Here is a 12,892-nt window from a genome sequence, read left to right as displayed (position 1 = left end):
ATTAATAGATAATTAAATTAAATGAACAAGAGTGAGGCATGTATCAGCCTAATTAACCTGACTAATCGTGATAAGAAAGAACAAGATTAATCATCTGTACATGAATGTAAGAAATGCATGTAAAATGGCTCTAAACAAGAGAGATCATTTAGCTAGTTTGTTTTTCCTCTTGCCAGAGGCAGATCAGGGATTTAAATGTTATAAGTTCAACTTTTAAAGTTTTTAGCATTTGAACCCGTTATATTTTTAAAGTTATGGGTTAATATCTGCTATTTTTGTAATTTTAAGGAATTTTTTGTCAAGAGTTCTGTTAATTTTATTTTAGTCTATGCTATATTTTAGTGAGTAGTTTACATTATGTCAATTAGGTCCCCTAGTTTAGCTTATCTATTCCCATTAAGTCCATATGTCTGTTATCAGAATTGGGACAGGTGTCAGTCGTAGAATTAGTACAAGGAATCCAATGTCAGACTATTATTATATACACAGAGTCTGTACCGTGGAGTTCCACCATATATGAAATTATCATTTCCTCTTGTTCTCTCTCTCTCTCTTCTCTCTTCCTCTTTCCCTTCTCTCTATTCTCAATTTAGTAACAGAGCTCAGCTGTTACAATGGTATCAGAGCCTCCTGAGCTCACTGCTACGACTGGTATGTCTCAAACATCGGAATTTCAAGGATTACATAATAAAATGCAAGCGATGCGTTTACAGCTTTCATCAATTGTGGAGGATACCGGAAAGCGATTTGAATCCTTGGAATCCACTCAAAATCAGTTCCAATCATAGCTAGATGAGGTCAAAGAGGTGCGTAAGAAGTTGGATTTCATCATGGCAAACATGGGTCTACCGATGCAAGCTCCGTCGAGGCTGTCTACACCATCTCCGGTGACTGTCAGTACCCCATCGCAGTTGACACCACCAACAGCTGACTCTTCACAACAAACCCCTCAACCCTCTGTTCATGCGGTACCGGCCATCTATGAACATGATGAGTGTCAGGTACTAAAACCCTAACTACTTCACATGCTATGGTCACCCCTTCAACTTTTCCGTTTGGGAGGGGATTTATTTTTCCACCAGCCCCTTTGTTCACCAGTTCCCCTTTGTTTCAGAACCCGATTTACCCTTCTTCTTCTCCCCTGTTACCTACCCCTGTTAATCCTGCTCCTGCTGCTAGCCTTGATTCTCCCCAGAAAACCTTGAAACCCAAAATGAATTTCCCAGAATTTGATGGTTGTAACCCTCGTGGTTGGCTCAAAAAGTGTGAAATTTTTTTTGAACTGTATAAAATTCCTGAACATGAGAAACTAAGCTATGCTTCCATGCATGTGAAAGATAAGGTGGATGTGTGGCTGGATAGTTATTTAGTGAACCACAGGGGAAGAATATCTTGGAAGAAGTTCTGTTCTGAAGTTTGTAGGAGGTTTGGAAACATTCGACCACAAGACATTGTGGACGAATTCAACAAAATCAGACAGTTGGGTAGTGTAGATCAATACCAGGAAAAGTTCGAGGAACTCACTAGTTACATGACCATCATTAACCCCTTACTAAATGAAACCCACTTTGTAGCCAGTTTCATTAGTGGTCTGAGGCCAGAATTGAAACCTTTAGTGAAGTTGGCTAATCCTACTACCATTATGGATGCATATGAGGTAGCAAGGCTGTATGAGGAATCCTTTGCTGCTTTTGCTACTCTTATTCCTTACAGACCTACCCAAAATTTCCTTCACCCTAGACCATTGGCCCTTACTTACCCAAAAAACCCACAAAGCACCAGACCAGCCCAACTTCCAGCTCCTACCCAACCTTTAAGAATTACCTACCCTCACCAGAAAACCCCAACCATAAGCAGAGGTCCCCTCAAACCAAACACCATGGAGAGCCCAGAGAACAAGGACTATGTTATAAGTGTAAGGAAAAATACTTCTCTGGTCATCAAGCAAGCCAAAAACTCTCCATGCTATGGAGGGTGTGGAAGTAGAAGGAGAACCTGAAGTAGAGGAGTTTGTGGATGTACCTTAAACATTAGAGGAAATAACAGAGGAGCAAGCAGAAGTTTCCATTAATGTTGTTATGGGGTTGAGCACTACTGGAGGAGCAACTTCCACCATTAAGTTGCTAGGGTATGCCAAAAAGATTCCAGTAACTGTATTGATAGACAGTGGTTCAACTCACTCTTTCATTGATCTACACATTATTAAGTTGCTGAAGCTTCCTGTACAACCAATGAAAACCCTTTTAAGGGTGGTAGTAGCCAATGGACAGACAATGTTTTGTGACAAAGAAAGTCCCTTATTCAACTGGAAAATGCAGGTTGAGCAATTCATTTTCAAAATCAGCTTGCTCAAGGTGGGAGGTTGTGATATGGTTCTAGGGATGGATTGGATTGATCATGTAGCTCCAGTTATACTTAATACCAGGCCCCATAGTATAAGCTTCATGAAACATGGAAGAATGGGTGGGAGTTAATGATCAACCTTGTGTGTCAACTGTGGATACCAAAACCCTAGAAAGAATGCTGCACTATGGCACCTGTGAGGTAATGGTTGAAGTAAGAATGTTGAGCTCTGGTCCAACAATCAAAGGAACAGAAAGAGTGGAGCCTGCCGTGGAGAACTTGCTAGCAACCATTTCTGAGGTGTTCAAGGAGCCAACAGAACTCCCACCTAAGAGGAATTGTGATCATGCTATCTCCCAGGAGCTCAACCATTCAACTTAAGACCTTACAGGTATTCTCATGACCAAAAGAATGCCATAGAGTCTATTATCAATGACATGTTGAAGGCCAAGACCGTGGTCCCTAGTCAGTCTTCATTTGCTTCCCCTACCTTGTTAGTTAAAAAGAAATATTCAACTTGGAGGCTTTGTGTAGATTATGGGAGATTGAACACTTTGACAGTCAAGAATAAGTATCCAATTCCTATGATAGATGACATGTTGGATGAATTGCATGGGGCTACTGTGTTTTCAAAATAGATTTAAGGGCAAGATATCATCAAGTGAGGATGAAGGTTAGTGATGAGCATAAAACTGCTTTCAGAACCCATCATGGTTTGTGGAAATTCAGAGTTATGCCATTTGGACTAACAAATGCTCCAGCTACCTTCCAATCCCTGATGAATGCAGTCTTTAAGGAGCAGCTCAGAAAGTATGTACTAGTTTTCTTTGATGATATTCTAGTATACAGCCAAAATATTGAAAGATCACTTGAGCCACTTGGAAATGGATCTATAGTTGTTAAAAAGAAATCAGTTGTTTGCTAGAAAGAGCAAGTGTGAATTTCCTCAACCGCAAGTGGAGTATTTAGGACACATCATTTTAGGAAATGGGGTAAGCACTGATCAGAAGAAAGTATCTGCCATGTTAGATTGGCCCCAACCTTCTATTGTGAAAGAGTTGAGAGGTTTTTTGGGATTAACTGGATATTATAGGAAGTTTGTGAAGAACTATGCTCTACTTAGCAAGACCTTGACCAACCTGTTGAAGAAAGGAGGTTTTTAGTTGAACCCTGAAGCTACTGCAGCTTTTAACAGTCTCAAACAGGCAATGACAAATGCTCCTATTTTGGCCCTCCCTGAGTTCAGCAAACCATTTATATTGGAAGTGGATGCCTGCAACTCTGGAGTGGGTGTTGTCCTCATGCAAGACAAAAGACCTTTGGCTTTTATGAGCCAAGTATTGAGTGCAAGACATGAAGGATTATCTACTTATGAAAAAGAGTTGATAGCTCTTTTATTAGCAGTAGACAGATGGAGGCACTACTTACATCCACACCATTTCATAATCAAAACTGACCATTTTAGCTTGAAGTTTTTGCAGGAACAAAAAATCACCACTTCCCTACAGCATAAAGGTTTAACTAAGCTAATGGGATTAAGTTATGAAATCCAGTATAAGAAGGGAGTGGAAAACTTGGTGGCTGATGCTCTGTCCAGGAGAAATGAATTACAGTCTTCACAATGCCTTATATTGACAGAATTACAGCCTAAGTGGTTTGATGAAGTGATAGCCAGTTATAAGGATGATCAGGAAATAGTTCAGGCTATAACTACTATTAGTACCAACCCAAATGACTATGTGGATGTCACTTTACAACAGGGGCTATTGAGATATAAAGGAAGGGTGTGGATTGGTAAACATGGTCAGCTCAGGCATTAACTAATCAACACCATACACAGTTCTGGATTAGGTGGTCATTCAGGAGTAATGGAAACCTATCAAAGAGTGAATTCAATTTTTTATTGGCCAGCCATGATTGAAGATGTGAAGATGTTAATTCAAGAATGTTAGACATGCCAGAGATGTAAGGATGAACAAGTTGCTTATCCCGGATTACTTCAACCTTTACCTATTCCTGAAAAGGCATGGGAACACATACCTATGAACTTCATTGAAGGACTATCAACATCTGAAGGACACAACACTATTCTGGTGATAGTGGATAGATACAGCAAGTATGCACATTTCCTTGCCTTGTCTCACCCTTTTACAGCTTCTCAAGTGGCCCGAATGTTCTTGGATACTATCTATAAGTTACATGGATTACCCAAGAGCATTGTCTCTGATAGAGACAAGATCTTTGTAAGTAACTTCTGGAAGGAATTGTTCAGAATCCCACTGGTGCAGCTTTTGTACAGCTTTGTCTATCACCCTCAAACTGATGGACCGACAGAGAGAGTAAATAGATGTCTTGAAAACTATTTGATGTGCATGACAAATCATAGACCCAAGGAGTGGAGTAAATGGCTTGCCTTAGCCGAGTTTTGGTACAACGGTAACTATCATTCCTCCTTAAAAATGACTCCCTTTAAGGTGATGTATGGGTATGATCCACCACAACTGTCTTTTGAACTTATTGCTCAAACTAAGGTGGCTGCCATTGATCAAATCCTAAAAGAAAGACAAGTGATGGCCAAAGTGTTGAAGGAAAACTTAGAAAAGGCTCAGAACAGGATGAAGCTCTATGCTGACAAATGAAGAACTGAAAGAGAATTTGCAGAAGGTGATTGGGTATATCTAAAGTTACAGCCATACAGGCAATCATCAGTAGCTGTGAGGAAGAGTCTGAAGCTAGCTTCTAAATTCTATGGACCTTATCAGATCATTAAGAAGATTGGTCTTGTGGCTTACAAGCTAGAATTGCCTCCTACAGCAAAAATACACCCTGTTTTTCACATATCTCAACATAAGAAGAAGGTTCGGAAGCAAGTTGTTCTCTCTGTTGATCCTCCAATTTGCTCCCCTGAAGGACAGCCTCTTGTTGACTCTGTTGCTGTTTTGGACAAAAGAATGGTGAGGAAAGGAAATCGAGCTGCTACTCAGATACTAGTGCAATGGGCTAATTTGTTACCAGAAGAAGCTACTTGGGAAGATTACAATTTCATCAAGTCTCAGTTTCCTAACTTTAAAGATGAACCTTGAGGGCAAGGTTCTGAAGGAGGATGGATTGTCAAGAGTTCTGTTAATTTTATTTTTAGTCTATGCTATATTTTAGTGAGTAGTTTTCATTATGTCAATTAGGTCCCCTAGTTTAGCTTATCTATTCCCATTAAGTCCATATGTCTGTTATCAATATTGGGACAGGTGTCAGACTATTGTTATATACACAGAGTCTGTACCGTGGAGTTCCACATATATGAAATTATCAATTCCTCTTGTTCTCTCTCTCTTCTCTCTTCTCTCTTCCTCTTTCCCTTCTCTCTATTCTCAATTTAGTAACAGAGCTCAGATTCTGTTACATTTTTACACATAAATTTTTACTCCTCATCAAAAGTTATGAGTTCAATTGAACCTAGTGGTACTACATTACATCCGCCACTGCTTCTTGGGTCCTCGATCTAAGAGTTTAAAATAATGAAAGAAATGAGAAGTTTATGGCCTAGTTAATGGGCATATTAGTCAATGCCTTTATATGAAATTACGGATCATCTTTTTTCTTAGTGCACAACAAATTCAAAAGAAAAGACAAACAAATTATTGTTAGTCCTAATAATTGTGACAGTTTATGTTTAATTGTGGTGTAACGTTAAACTACTTTACAACTCGTGAATTGATAAGACAACACCATTTCGCTGCTTTCCCGCCAAATAAATATCTTGGACTTTTAAGTATTTTACATTGAACCGCACTCCTCAATTAGACTTGAGTTAGTATAATATTTTGCACCTTATTGACAAAAATGACTTCCATTATTTATAGATGGAATTTATTTTCATTTTTATAATATTCCGACTTTTACTCCATATTACTTTCTTCCATGAACGACAGACGGACATTTTTATCGACTTTTAGCAATAAAAAAATTATCAAACAAACATTTTGATATCCTTATATCACTCCTTGTAAGTATCAAACATAAATGATTCAGAAAATAATTTTCAAAAGTAAAATATTTTCGACAAAAAACATACTACTACTCATCGGTCATCAACTTAGTCTCGTAACTCGTCTTCTGCTAGCTTGAATATTTTCCTCCATATGGGAATTTTTCATTGTTATCTATAAATCAGACTCAGTATGCTTGAAGACGAGACAACAATTAAAATAATCAAAATGACTAAATTTAATATTTTAACGTTTATCTTCTCTGGTCTCCTAAAATGGAACAGATTGTGGAGGCAACCAGATATAATTTAAAATGAGAAAAGATGAAATGTACTTTATTTTCTGGATACACTTCGATTTTGTTTATGTCACGGCCAAAACGTAAGATGACTCTAAGACTACGACAGATAATATTCCTAGTATTTAGAAGCGAGAGTTAAGGGCCTCTTCGTCGTCCTGCTTGCTGTTCAAAAGGGTAATTTCGGAATTCCGTTTGAATTGTACATCTTGGAGTGTTGTGCATAAATGTACGCGTGTCAGAATTTACTTTTTGGGGTGACATTTTGCCCTTGGTTTAGCCTTTTATCACTTTAGTTTACCTTTCAGAATTTGTAATATCAACCTCTTTTAGGGCCTTCTTGGTAAATCAATGTTTACCCTCCCCAACACCTGTCACCATCTTCATCTTCTCTCTGTCTATCCTTGTTCTCTGTATCATCTTTCCTTTGCTCCAATAGAAGAATCGTCTTCAATTTCATCGGTTAATGGTTGGTTTGCCATTAGATTGTTCTACAATTTTAGTAAATAGACAAAAATTTTGTTGACACATGAAACTGCAAAATCAAACCGTTTGAGTTTCTTCTAATATCTTTTTAAGTGTGGCAAAATAGCTCAACAGGTTAGCCCTATTTTACTGCTCATGTGACATCTTTTTCAGCTTATCAAGTCTGAGATATTAAAATAGCTTTGAAGGGGATCCTCCAAATTAGGGTACTTCTCTAGAGCCCCCAAGAATCGCAGTAGATAAATCAGTGGAATTTTCATATGAAGAACTTGCTAACAAAACCAACAACTTCAGTCTGTTTACTATGCAGAGTTAAGAGGCGAGGTTCGTTGTTATTCTTTTTGATTGAAATGATTAACAATTACTTATTTGGATGCACAGATTGATCATCAGCTTTGTTGGGGCTGCTTTGTTATGTCATTTTCTCGTCATTCTCATAATCGTCTGATTCAACAGAATGTCAAATCTACCTACAAGTGCAGGAGACTGATAATATTTTCCTCAGCTTTTTGTTGCTTGAAATGCAGAATGGCAAACAAACGATCCAACAAGAAGCATTAGGGGCATTGGCTTCTTTAGCCCAATCTGCTAAGGTATTAAATGGTGCATTTATTCCTGACCCAGTGCTATTTCTACTTAATATAATGAATCATTAAGGCTAAATATTATGCATCAGTAGGAGCACTGCGGAACCTACGGTAGATTCTTTGTGAAAATTTTTGAGGAGCTGACATTATTTAGTGTAAAGACTGACAAAAAGCTACATTTCCTAGAAACAACGTTAAGCTCTTGCCTTTCCTGCTGCAATTTTATACCTGCATGATGGTGCCCAAGCTTTGCAGGTGAATGTCATGTATTTGTTATCTCTTTCGTCTACCTCTTCTTTTTTATTAGAGAATAATGAATTATTTAACCTTCTTGTTTCATTCTATATCATGTAGTTCTTTTGGGATATTTATCATATTCACGTGAATGTGTTTGCTATAATCAGCCCAATGAATTTGGTAATCAGTTTTTGAGCTCTTTAACTTTGTGGCAGAGGTTTTCATCTTGGTTACTTGTCAATGGCATGACGTGGTAGGCATAAAAGAGGCAGCCAATTATACCAAGTGTGGTAGTAAGAAGCTCTCAAATGACTGAATCGGTATTCTAGAAATATGGCATTTCTGTGTCCTCTTCCATTCGAAAAAAATAAATTGACGATTTAACATATGGCATCATAGGAAACTGATGATTTCTGTCTAAATTTGTTAATTATTTCATTTGGCCCTGCACTATGAAGAATATCTTGGATGAACTCTTAACTCCAACATGAAAAACTGATATACTGTTTCAATATTTTTTTGGGAGAATTTCTTGTTAGGCAACATCAAAATGATAGGACTACTTCTCATGTCTAAATTTAGTGCATTCTGTAAAAATATCCATGTCAGGCCCATATCTCTGAACATTCTGTGGGTTGAATCATGTATATTGGTTGGTCCTTTGCTACTTCTACAAATCATACCATCCACAGATGATAACAATTTGGCATGATATCTTCCTTGTACAAAGTGCTTTGAGCTCATCAGTCTAAAAGATTCACCCTTGTATGCATTTAAATCGTCAATGTGTTTAATATACGACTCAGTAGTAAAAAAACTATAAGGGTATCTCAAGCACTGTCAGTGTAAATATATCTATCAGCTTAAATCTGATGCGACAAACTCGCAGGCTTGTAATTCTTCTGTGGATCCCGCAGCATTCCTAGCTGCTATCGAATCAGGAACTGTAAGGGTACAACTTCTCCACATAATTATTTCTATTTTAGTTCATAGACAACATAATACAAAATAGTTCAGCACTATGAATACAAACTACATAACCTCAAATACTGCTTCATTAAGAGTTAACAAGTTCCTTTTTGTAATTCATCATCAAGAAAAAGTTTTCTTCTACAGGTTGAAATTGGAAACTATGACTCATTCTATGACGTGAGATTGGTCTTCCATCTTGAGCAGCTATCAAGAATTATATTTTACAATGAATACAACTATAATGTGTTGTTGACAAAAATAGTTGACCATCCAACCCTCCCCAGACCCCACATCCCACCAGGTTGTTGTTGTTGTTGTTGACAAAAAACACTTAAGATTTAACTATAGTTTCAACTGTGAAAAAGCTTTGATATTTTGATCAAATTAATTTCAACTAATTCTGCAAATGTGTGTTCTGTTCTTAATATTTGATGTCAATTTTTTTTTTGAGTATAAACTTTGACAAAAGGTGGCAAGGTCAAAGCCAATGAGGCATTCATCGGTGTACCCTTCTTATGAGAGAAATTTTTTTCCACCCGGAAAGTAGAAGATGCACGATAAGATCCAGAAGAATAGTTGTGAATCTTATCCCCTTTTTTAAGAATATTTGATTTAAATTTCTTTGCTTAACTCTATATATTCCATTTGATTCGTATGTAAGTTTATCACTTTAAGTAATATGTTCTATCCGACAGCTACAGAATACCAATTAAAGTTAAGGAGCTATAATTTCTATTTGATCATATCAGTCTCCTTATTTTAGTTGTTACAAATACAATATTCCCATTATTTATATAGGTTTCATTTCAGAGAAAAATGATTCTGCGAGATAACATGCGAAGTTGCCAAGGTGAATATGCGTACTCGAAAAACGATGAGGATGAAAAGGATGACGGCAATAATTGAATCATTTATTGTGTGCAAGATATAATTCATGATTCACTTTCATTTGCAATTTACAGTCTCTCTGTTATGAATATTTGTCGTAGCTAATTTATCTACATGGCACACTACAACCAGTTGGAGGCCACCTTAGTTGATGCAACAGTAGCAATATGTTTGATAATTTTGGTTCAATGTGATGGGGTCTTGAAAAGCTGATTGCAACAGCGAAAGACAATATACGCTTCCTTGGAAATGTGCCGCAACAGAAAAAGCACAAAATTTGCAAGAATCTTAATGTTAAGTTACGTGACCAACTCATTTGAGGCTATGATTGGATCTGTAGATTGAGACATGTAGCTCTTCCGATAGAGGAATCAAATCAAGCACAAGTAGTATCACTAGAAATTTCCGATAAATATTGAGTGGTTTGACTAAGCATATTCAGTACTACAGGAAGACACCTTCAAGAGTACTCTTTCTTTTTTGGAAAACAATGGCATTTCTAAACTGCTTCTTTATGCCTTTTTGTTGGTATTTACTGCAGTAAATATTCAATTTTGGGGTTTTTAGGAGATGGGTGAGAATGTGTAATCAGTCAATGTGCTGCTTCTGCCGTCTAATTTTATATACAAGAAAAAATTATTTTTATCTGAATTTCCTCTTCAAAATGATAAAAGAATTATATTTGATGAAGTACTTACAAGTGATTAGAGAAGTCTATGACAACTAATGCAATTTTAATTATTCATTATTGATACACTGTCTATAAATTCGCATCCTAGATTTTTTTTTTCTTTCAGTTGTTTTGCTATAGGAAATGGCGTAATAGCTGCTTTGGTTTGTTGAGTAAAGCACGAGTAATGAAGCCGCTTAGCCAACCCACATCTACCGCAGCGCGCGCACGGAAACAAACATAGAGAGAATTTTAGAAAGTTGATTTTTCTTCCTCAATAGGCAAGCNTTACATGGCCAAAACCACCTGCGGCAAACAACCTTGTATACCGTCGGACTTGACTCCCATACTTGCATCTCATGACACTCTTTTACGTTGTGCATTTTACAAGCCCTGCTTAGGCGCGCTTTATCAGGAAAAAGCATCCCCTTTGCAAGTACCGTGGTCTAGACTCATCCCACATTGCTGTCCGGATTTCATCAAAATCCCTTGTGAGAGCTTCCACATCCGGCACGGCTGGCAAGTTATCAATGTAAGGAATCTCTCTTGAATGAAACGACACTTCGGACTCATACACTCTTCGTCTAGGGGGGTCTCTCTTCAAATCAGGTCCTTCCTCCTCATCCTCTGCATCACCATCCTCACGAGCAAAGGGTGTCTCATCCCCGGATTCATCCGCATTGTTATCGTAATCACTGTTCTGTTCCTGACTCTGTGCATCTGCCAGGTCCCGATGTAATACATCATTTTCGGGCAATTGAGTGAGTTCAACTTGCTCGTTTTCACTGCACAACCAACAAAAATATAAGCTACTAAATTAATAAATAATTTTCATATTTTGTGTAAATCACTTCACTTACTAGTCGTAATGTGATAAAATTTCATGATGGACGTTATCAATTAGGTGATGACTACCGGATGGGCCACTTGTAAAATTCATATCCGGCCGGTAACCCCTATTAAATATGTGAGCGTTAAGACAAATTCAATACAACAAATATATACATAATTAACACAAATGAAAATTAAAATTTACCACTCGTCTTGTGAGTTATGGAAAGCAGGGTTTAAATTATTTTCTCGCTGCTCATTCACCGGCGGTGATAAGTTTAAATCAAAGATAACTCTTTCATCCGGAACTTGTCCGGCAAAAACTGTTCCAGAATAACCCCCCGATGACTGGGGGTTATCTCTATTACGCACAACCTCATTTTTTGGAACGTCTTCGACCTTCACGTATATCTCCAACATTGTGATTACAAGAAAATCCCGACATTCGTCCGGAGTCCTCAAAAAATCACTTAAAGTTTCATCATCGTCGATGTTAAACTCCGAGTAAAAGCAACCCCTTGCGGAATGACGGAATAAGGATATCTTCCGGTTACTTTAAATATCACCGAACGTTTCCTCACACTCATTTTTTTGCATAACAACGATATCAATGTATCGTACTCCATTGTCAGTAGCAATTTAACATGACACTTAGCAGGTAAACTGTAGCCCACGGAGTTATTCTCCATCACAACCTCACCACCCCAATATAATGAAACTCTTATCCTACGCTCTTCAGACATTATAAAAAAATGCTGGAGAATTTAACAACAACAGACGTCAAGAGTTAAAAAAAATTTTGAATGCATTTCTATGCGATTCTAACCTCTTTATATAGAAAATGGGGAGCCGGGAAGTTTTTCTTTTTTACATATATAGCGCCAAATAAGTTGGCGCTATATTATTTTGAATTATTGTACTCTAAATAATACTTGGTTCAGGAAAAAAAACGATATAACGCCAGGTTTTCTNAATCATTTGGCAGTAGATTTTGAAGGAAAAAATGTATACAATGGAGAAATAGTTGGAGGAATTGAGGAAAAAGGTTCGTTATATGAAAGGTGAAAATGGGTCGGAAAGTGAAGCAGGTTTTGAGAGAACTATAGGAGATTTAGGTGGCCATCAAGAAGAAGATTAATTATTGTGAACTGTTTCCTTGTGGCTTCTGTATAGGTTTGTTTTATATTTAGGTGGTAGAATGTAGATCTTATTAGATATTACTACGTCTTGTTGTTGTATTGTTAGCTTTTGATGTGTGGTAGTATCAGTGGCGGGCCTAGGATTTTGTGCAAGCGGGTTCAATCTTAGAAATGCATAACTTTAGTCGTACAATAATAGTTGTCAAGTGGGTTCAAATAAAATATTTATACAAAATTTACGCAGCTTTAATCGTAATTTATACATATATACAATATTATTTTTTGATGAAGCGAGTTTAGTTGAACCTGTTTGCCACCACGTGCGTCCGCCACGGAATAGTGTCAATACTAATCATCTGATCCGACTAATAAAATTTGTTGATTTTGATTAATTTTGAGTTACATGTTTTGTTTCACCTTTTCTAAGAAAATATTTTTGGCACTCGATTTGATTG

The 12,892-nt window shown here is 37.3% G+C and overlaps 2 protein-coding genes across 16 annotated transcripts; both read left to right on the top strand.

Moving 5' to 3' along the window:
- Positions 1-2,547: 2,547 nt before the first annotated feature.
- On the top strand, positions 2,548-3,268 carry LOC109210388 (RNA-directed DNA polymerase homolog). Its single transcript, XM_019373787.1, has 2 exons — positions 2,548-2,683; positions 2,982-3,268. The coding sequence occupies exons 1-2, from the start codon at positions 2,548-2,550 to the stop codon at positions 3,266-3,268; spliced, it is 423 nt and encodes a 140-aa protein (XP_019229332.1).
- Positions 3,269-6,866: 3,598 nt separating this feature from the next.
- Positions 6,867-9,316, top strand: LOC109210394. 15 transcript variants are annotated; one of them, XR_002065550.1, is made up of 5 exons: positions 6,867-7,437; positions 7,641-7,706; positions 7,887-7,955; positions 8,153-8,230; positions 8,827-9,047. XR_002065550.1 is itself a non-coding variant. In XM_019373801.1 (3 exons), exons 1-3 carry the CDS (start codon positions 7,635-7,637, stop codon positions 9,228-9,230), a joined length of 306 nt encoding a protein of 101 aa, XP_019229346.1. In that variant the 5' UTR covers positions 7,444-7,634; the 3' UTR covers positions 9,231-9,316. The 15 variants fall into 15 exon arrangements, 2 of the variants coding, with proteins under 2 accessions (XP_019229346.1, XP_019229345.1); XR_002065554.1 differs by lacking the exon at positions 7,887-7,955; XR_002065552.1 differs by lacking the exon at positions 8,153-8,230.
- The last annotated feature ends 3,576 nt before the right edge of the window (positions 9,317-12,892 follow it).

This window comes from Nicotiana attenuata, unplaced genomic scaffold (assembly GCF_001879085.1).
Source record: "Nicotiana attenuata strain UT unplaced genomic scaffold, NIATTr2, whole genome shotgun sequence".
Taxonomy (NCBI): domain Eukaryota; kingdom Viridiplantae; phylum Streptophyta; class Magnoliopsida; order Solanales; family Solanaceae; genus Nicotiana; species Nicotiana attenuata.
The sequence above is the reverse complement of the archived record's forward strand: the minus strand, read 5'-3'. Positions and strand labels throughout refer to the sequence as shown.

Coding starts and splice junctions, on each gene's coding strand:
- LOC109210388 (XM_019373787.1), top strand. CDS start 2,548: ATGGTTGAAGTAAGAATGTTGAGCTCTGGTCCAACAATCAAAGGAACA. Junction 2,684..2,981: donor ACTCCCACCTAAGAGGAATT/GTGATCATGCTA, acceptor TTTTCAAAATAG/ATTTAAGGGCAAGATATCAT.
- LOC109210394 (XM_019373800.1), top strand. CDS start 7,635: ATGCAGAATGGCAAACAAACGATCCAACAAGAAGCATTAGGGGCATTG. Junction 7,707..8,826: donor CTTTAGCCCAATCTGCTAAG/GTATTAAATGGT, acceptor ACAAACTCGCAG/GCTTGTAATTCTTCTGTGGA. Junction 8,890..9,053: donor TCGAATCAGGAACTGTAAGG/GTACAACTTCTC, acceptor TTTCTTCTACAG/GTTGAAATTGGAAACTATGA.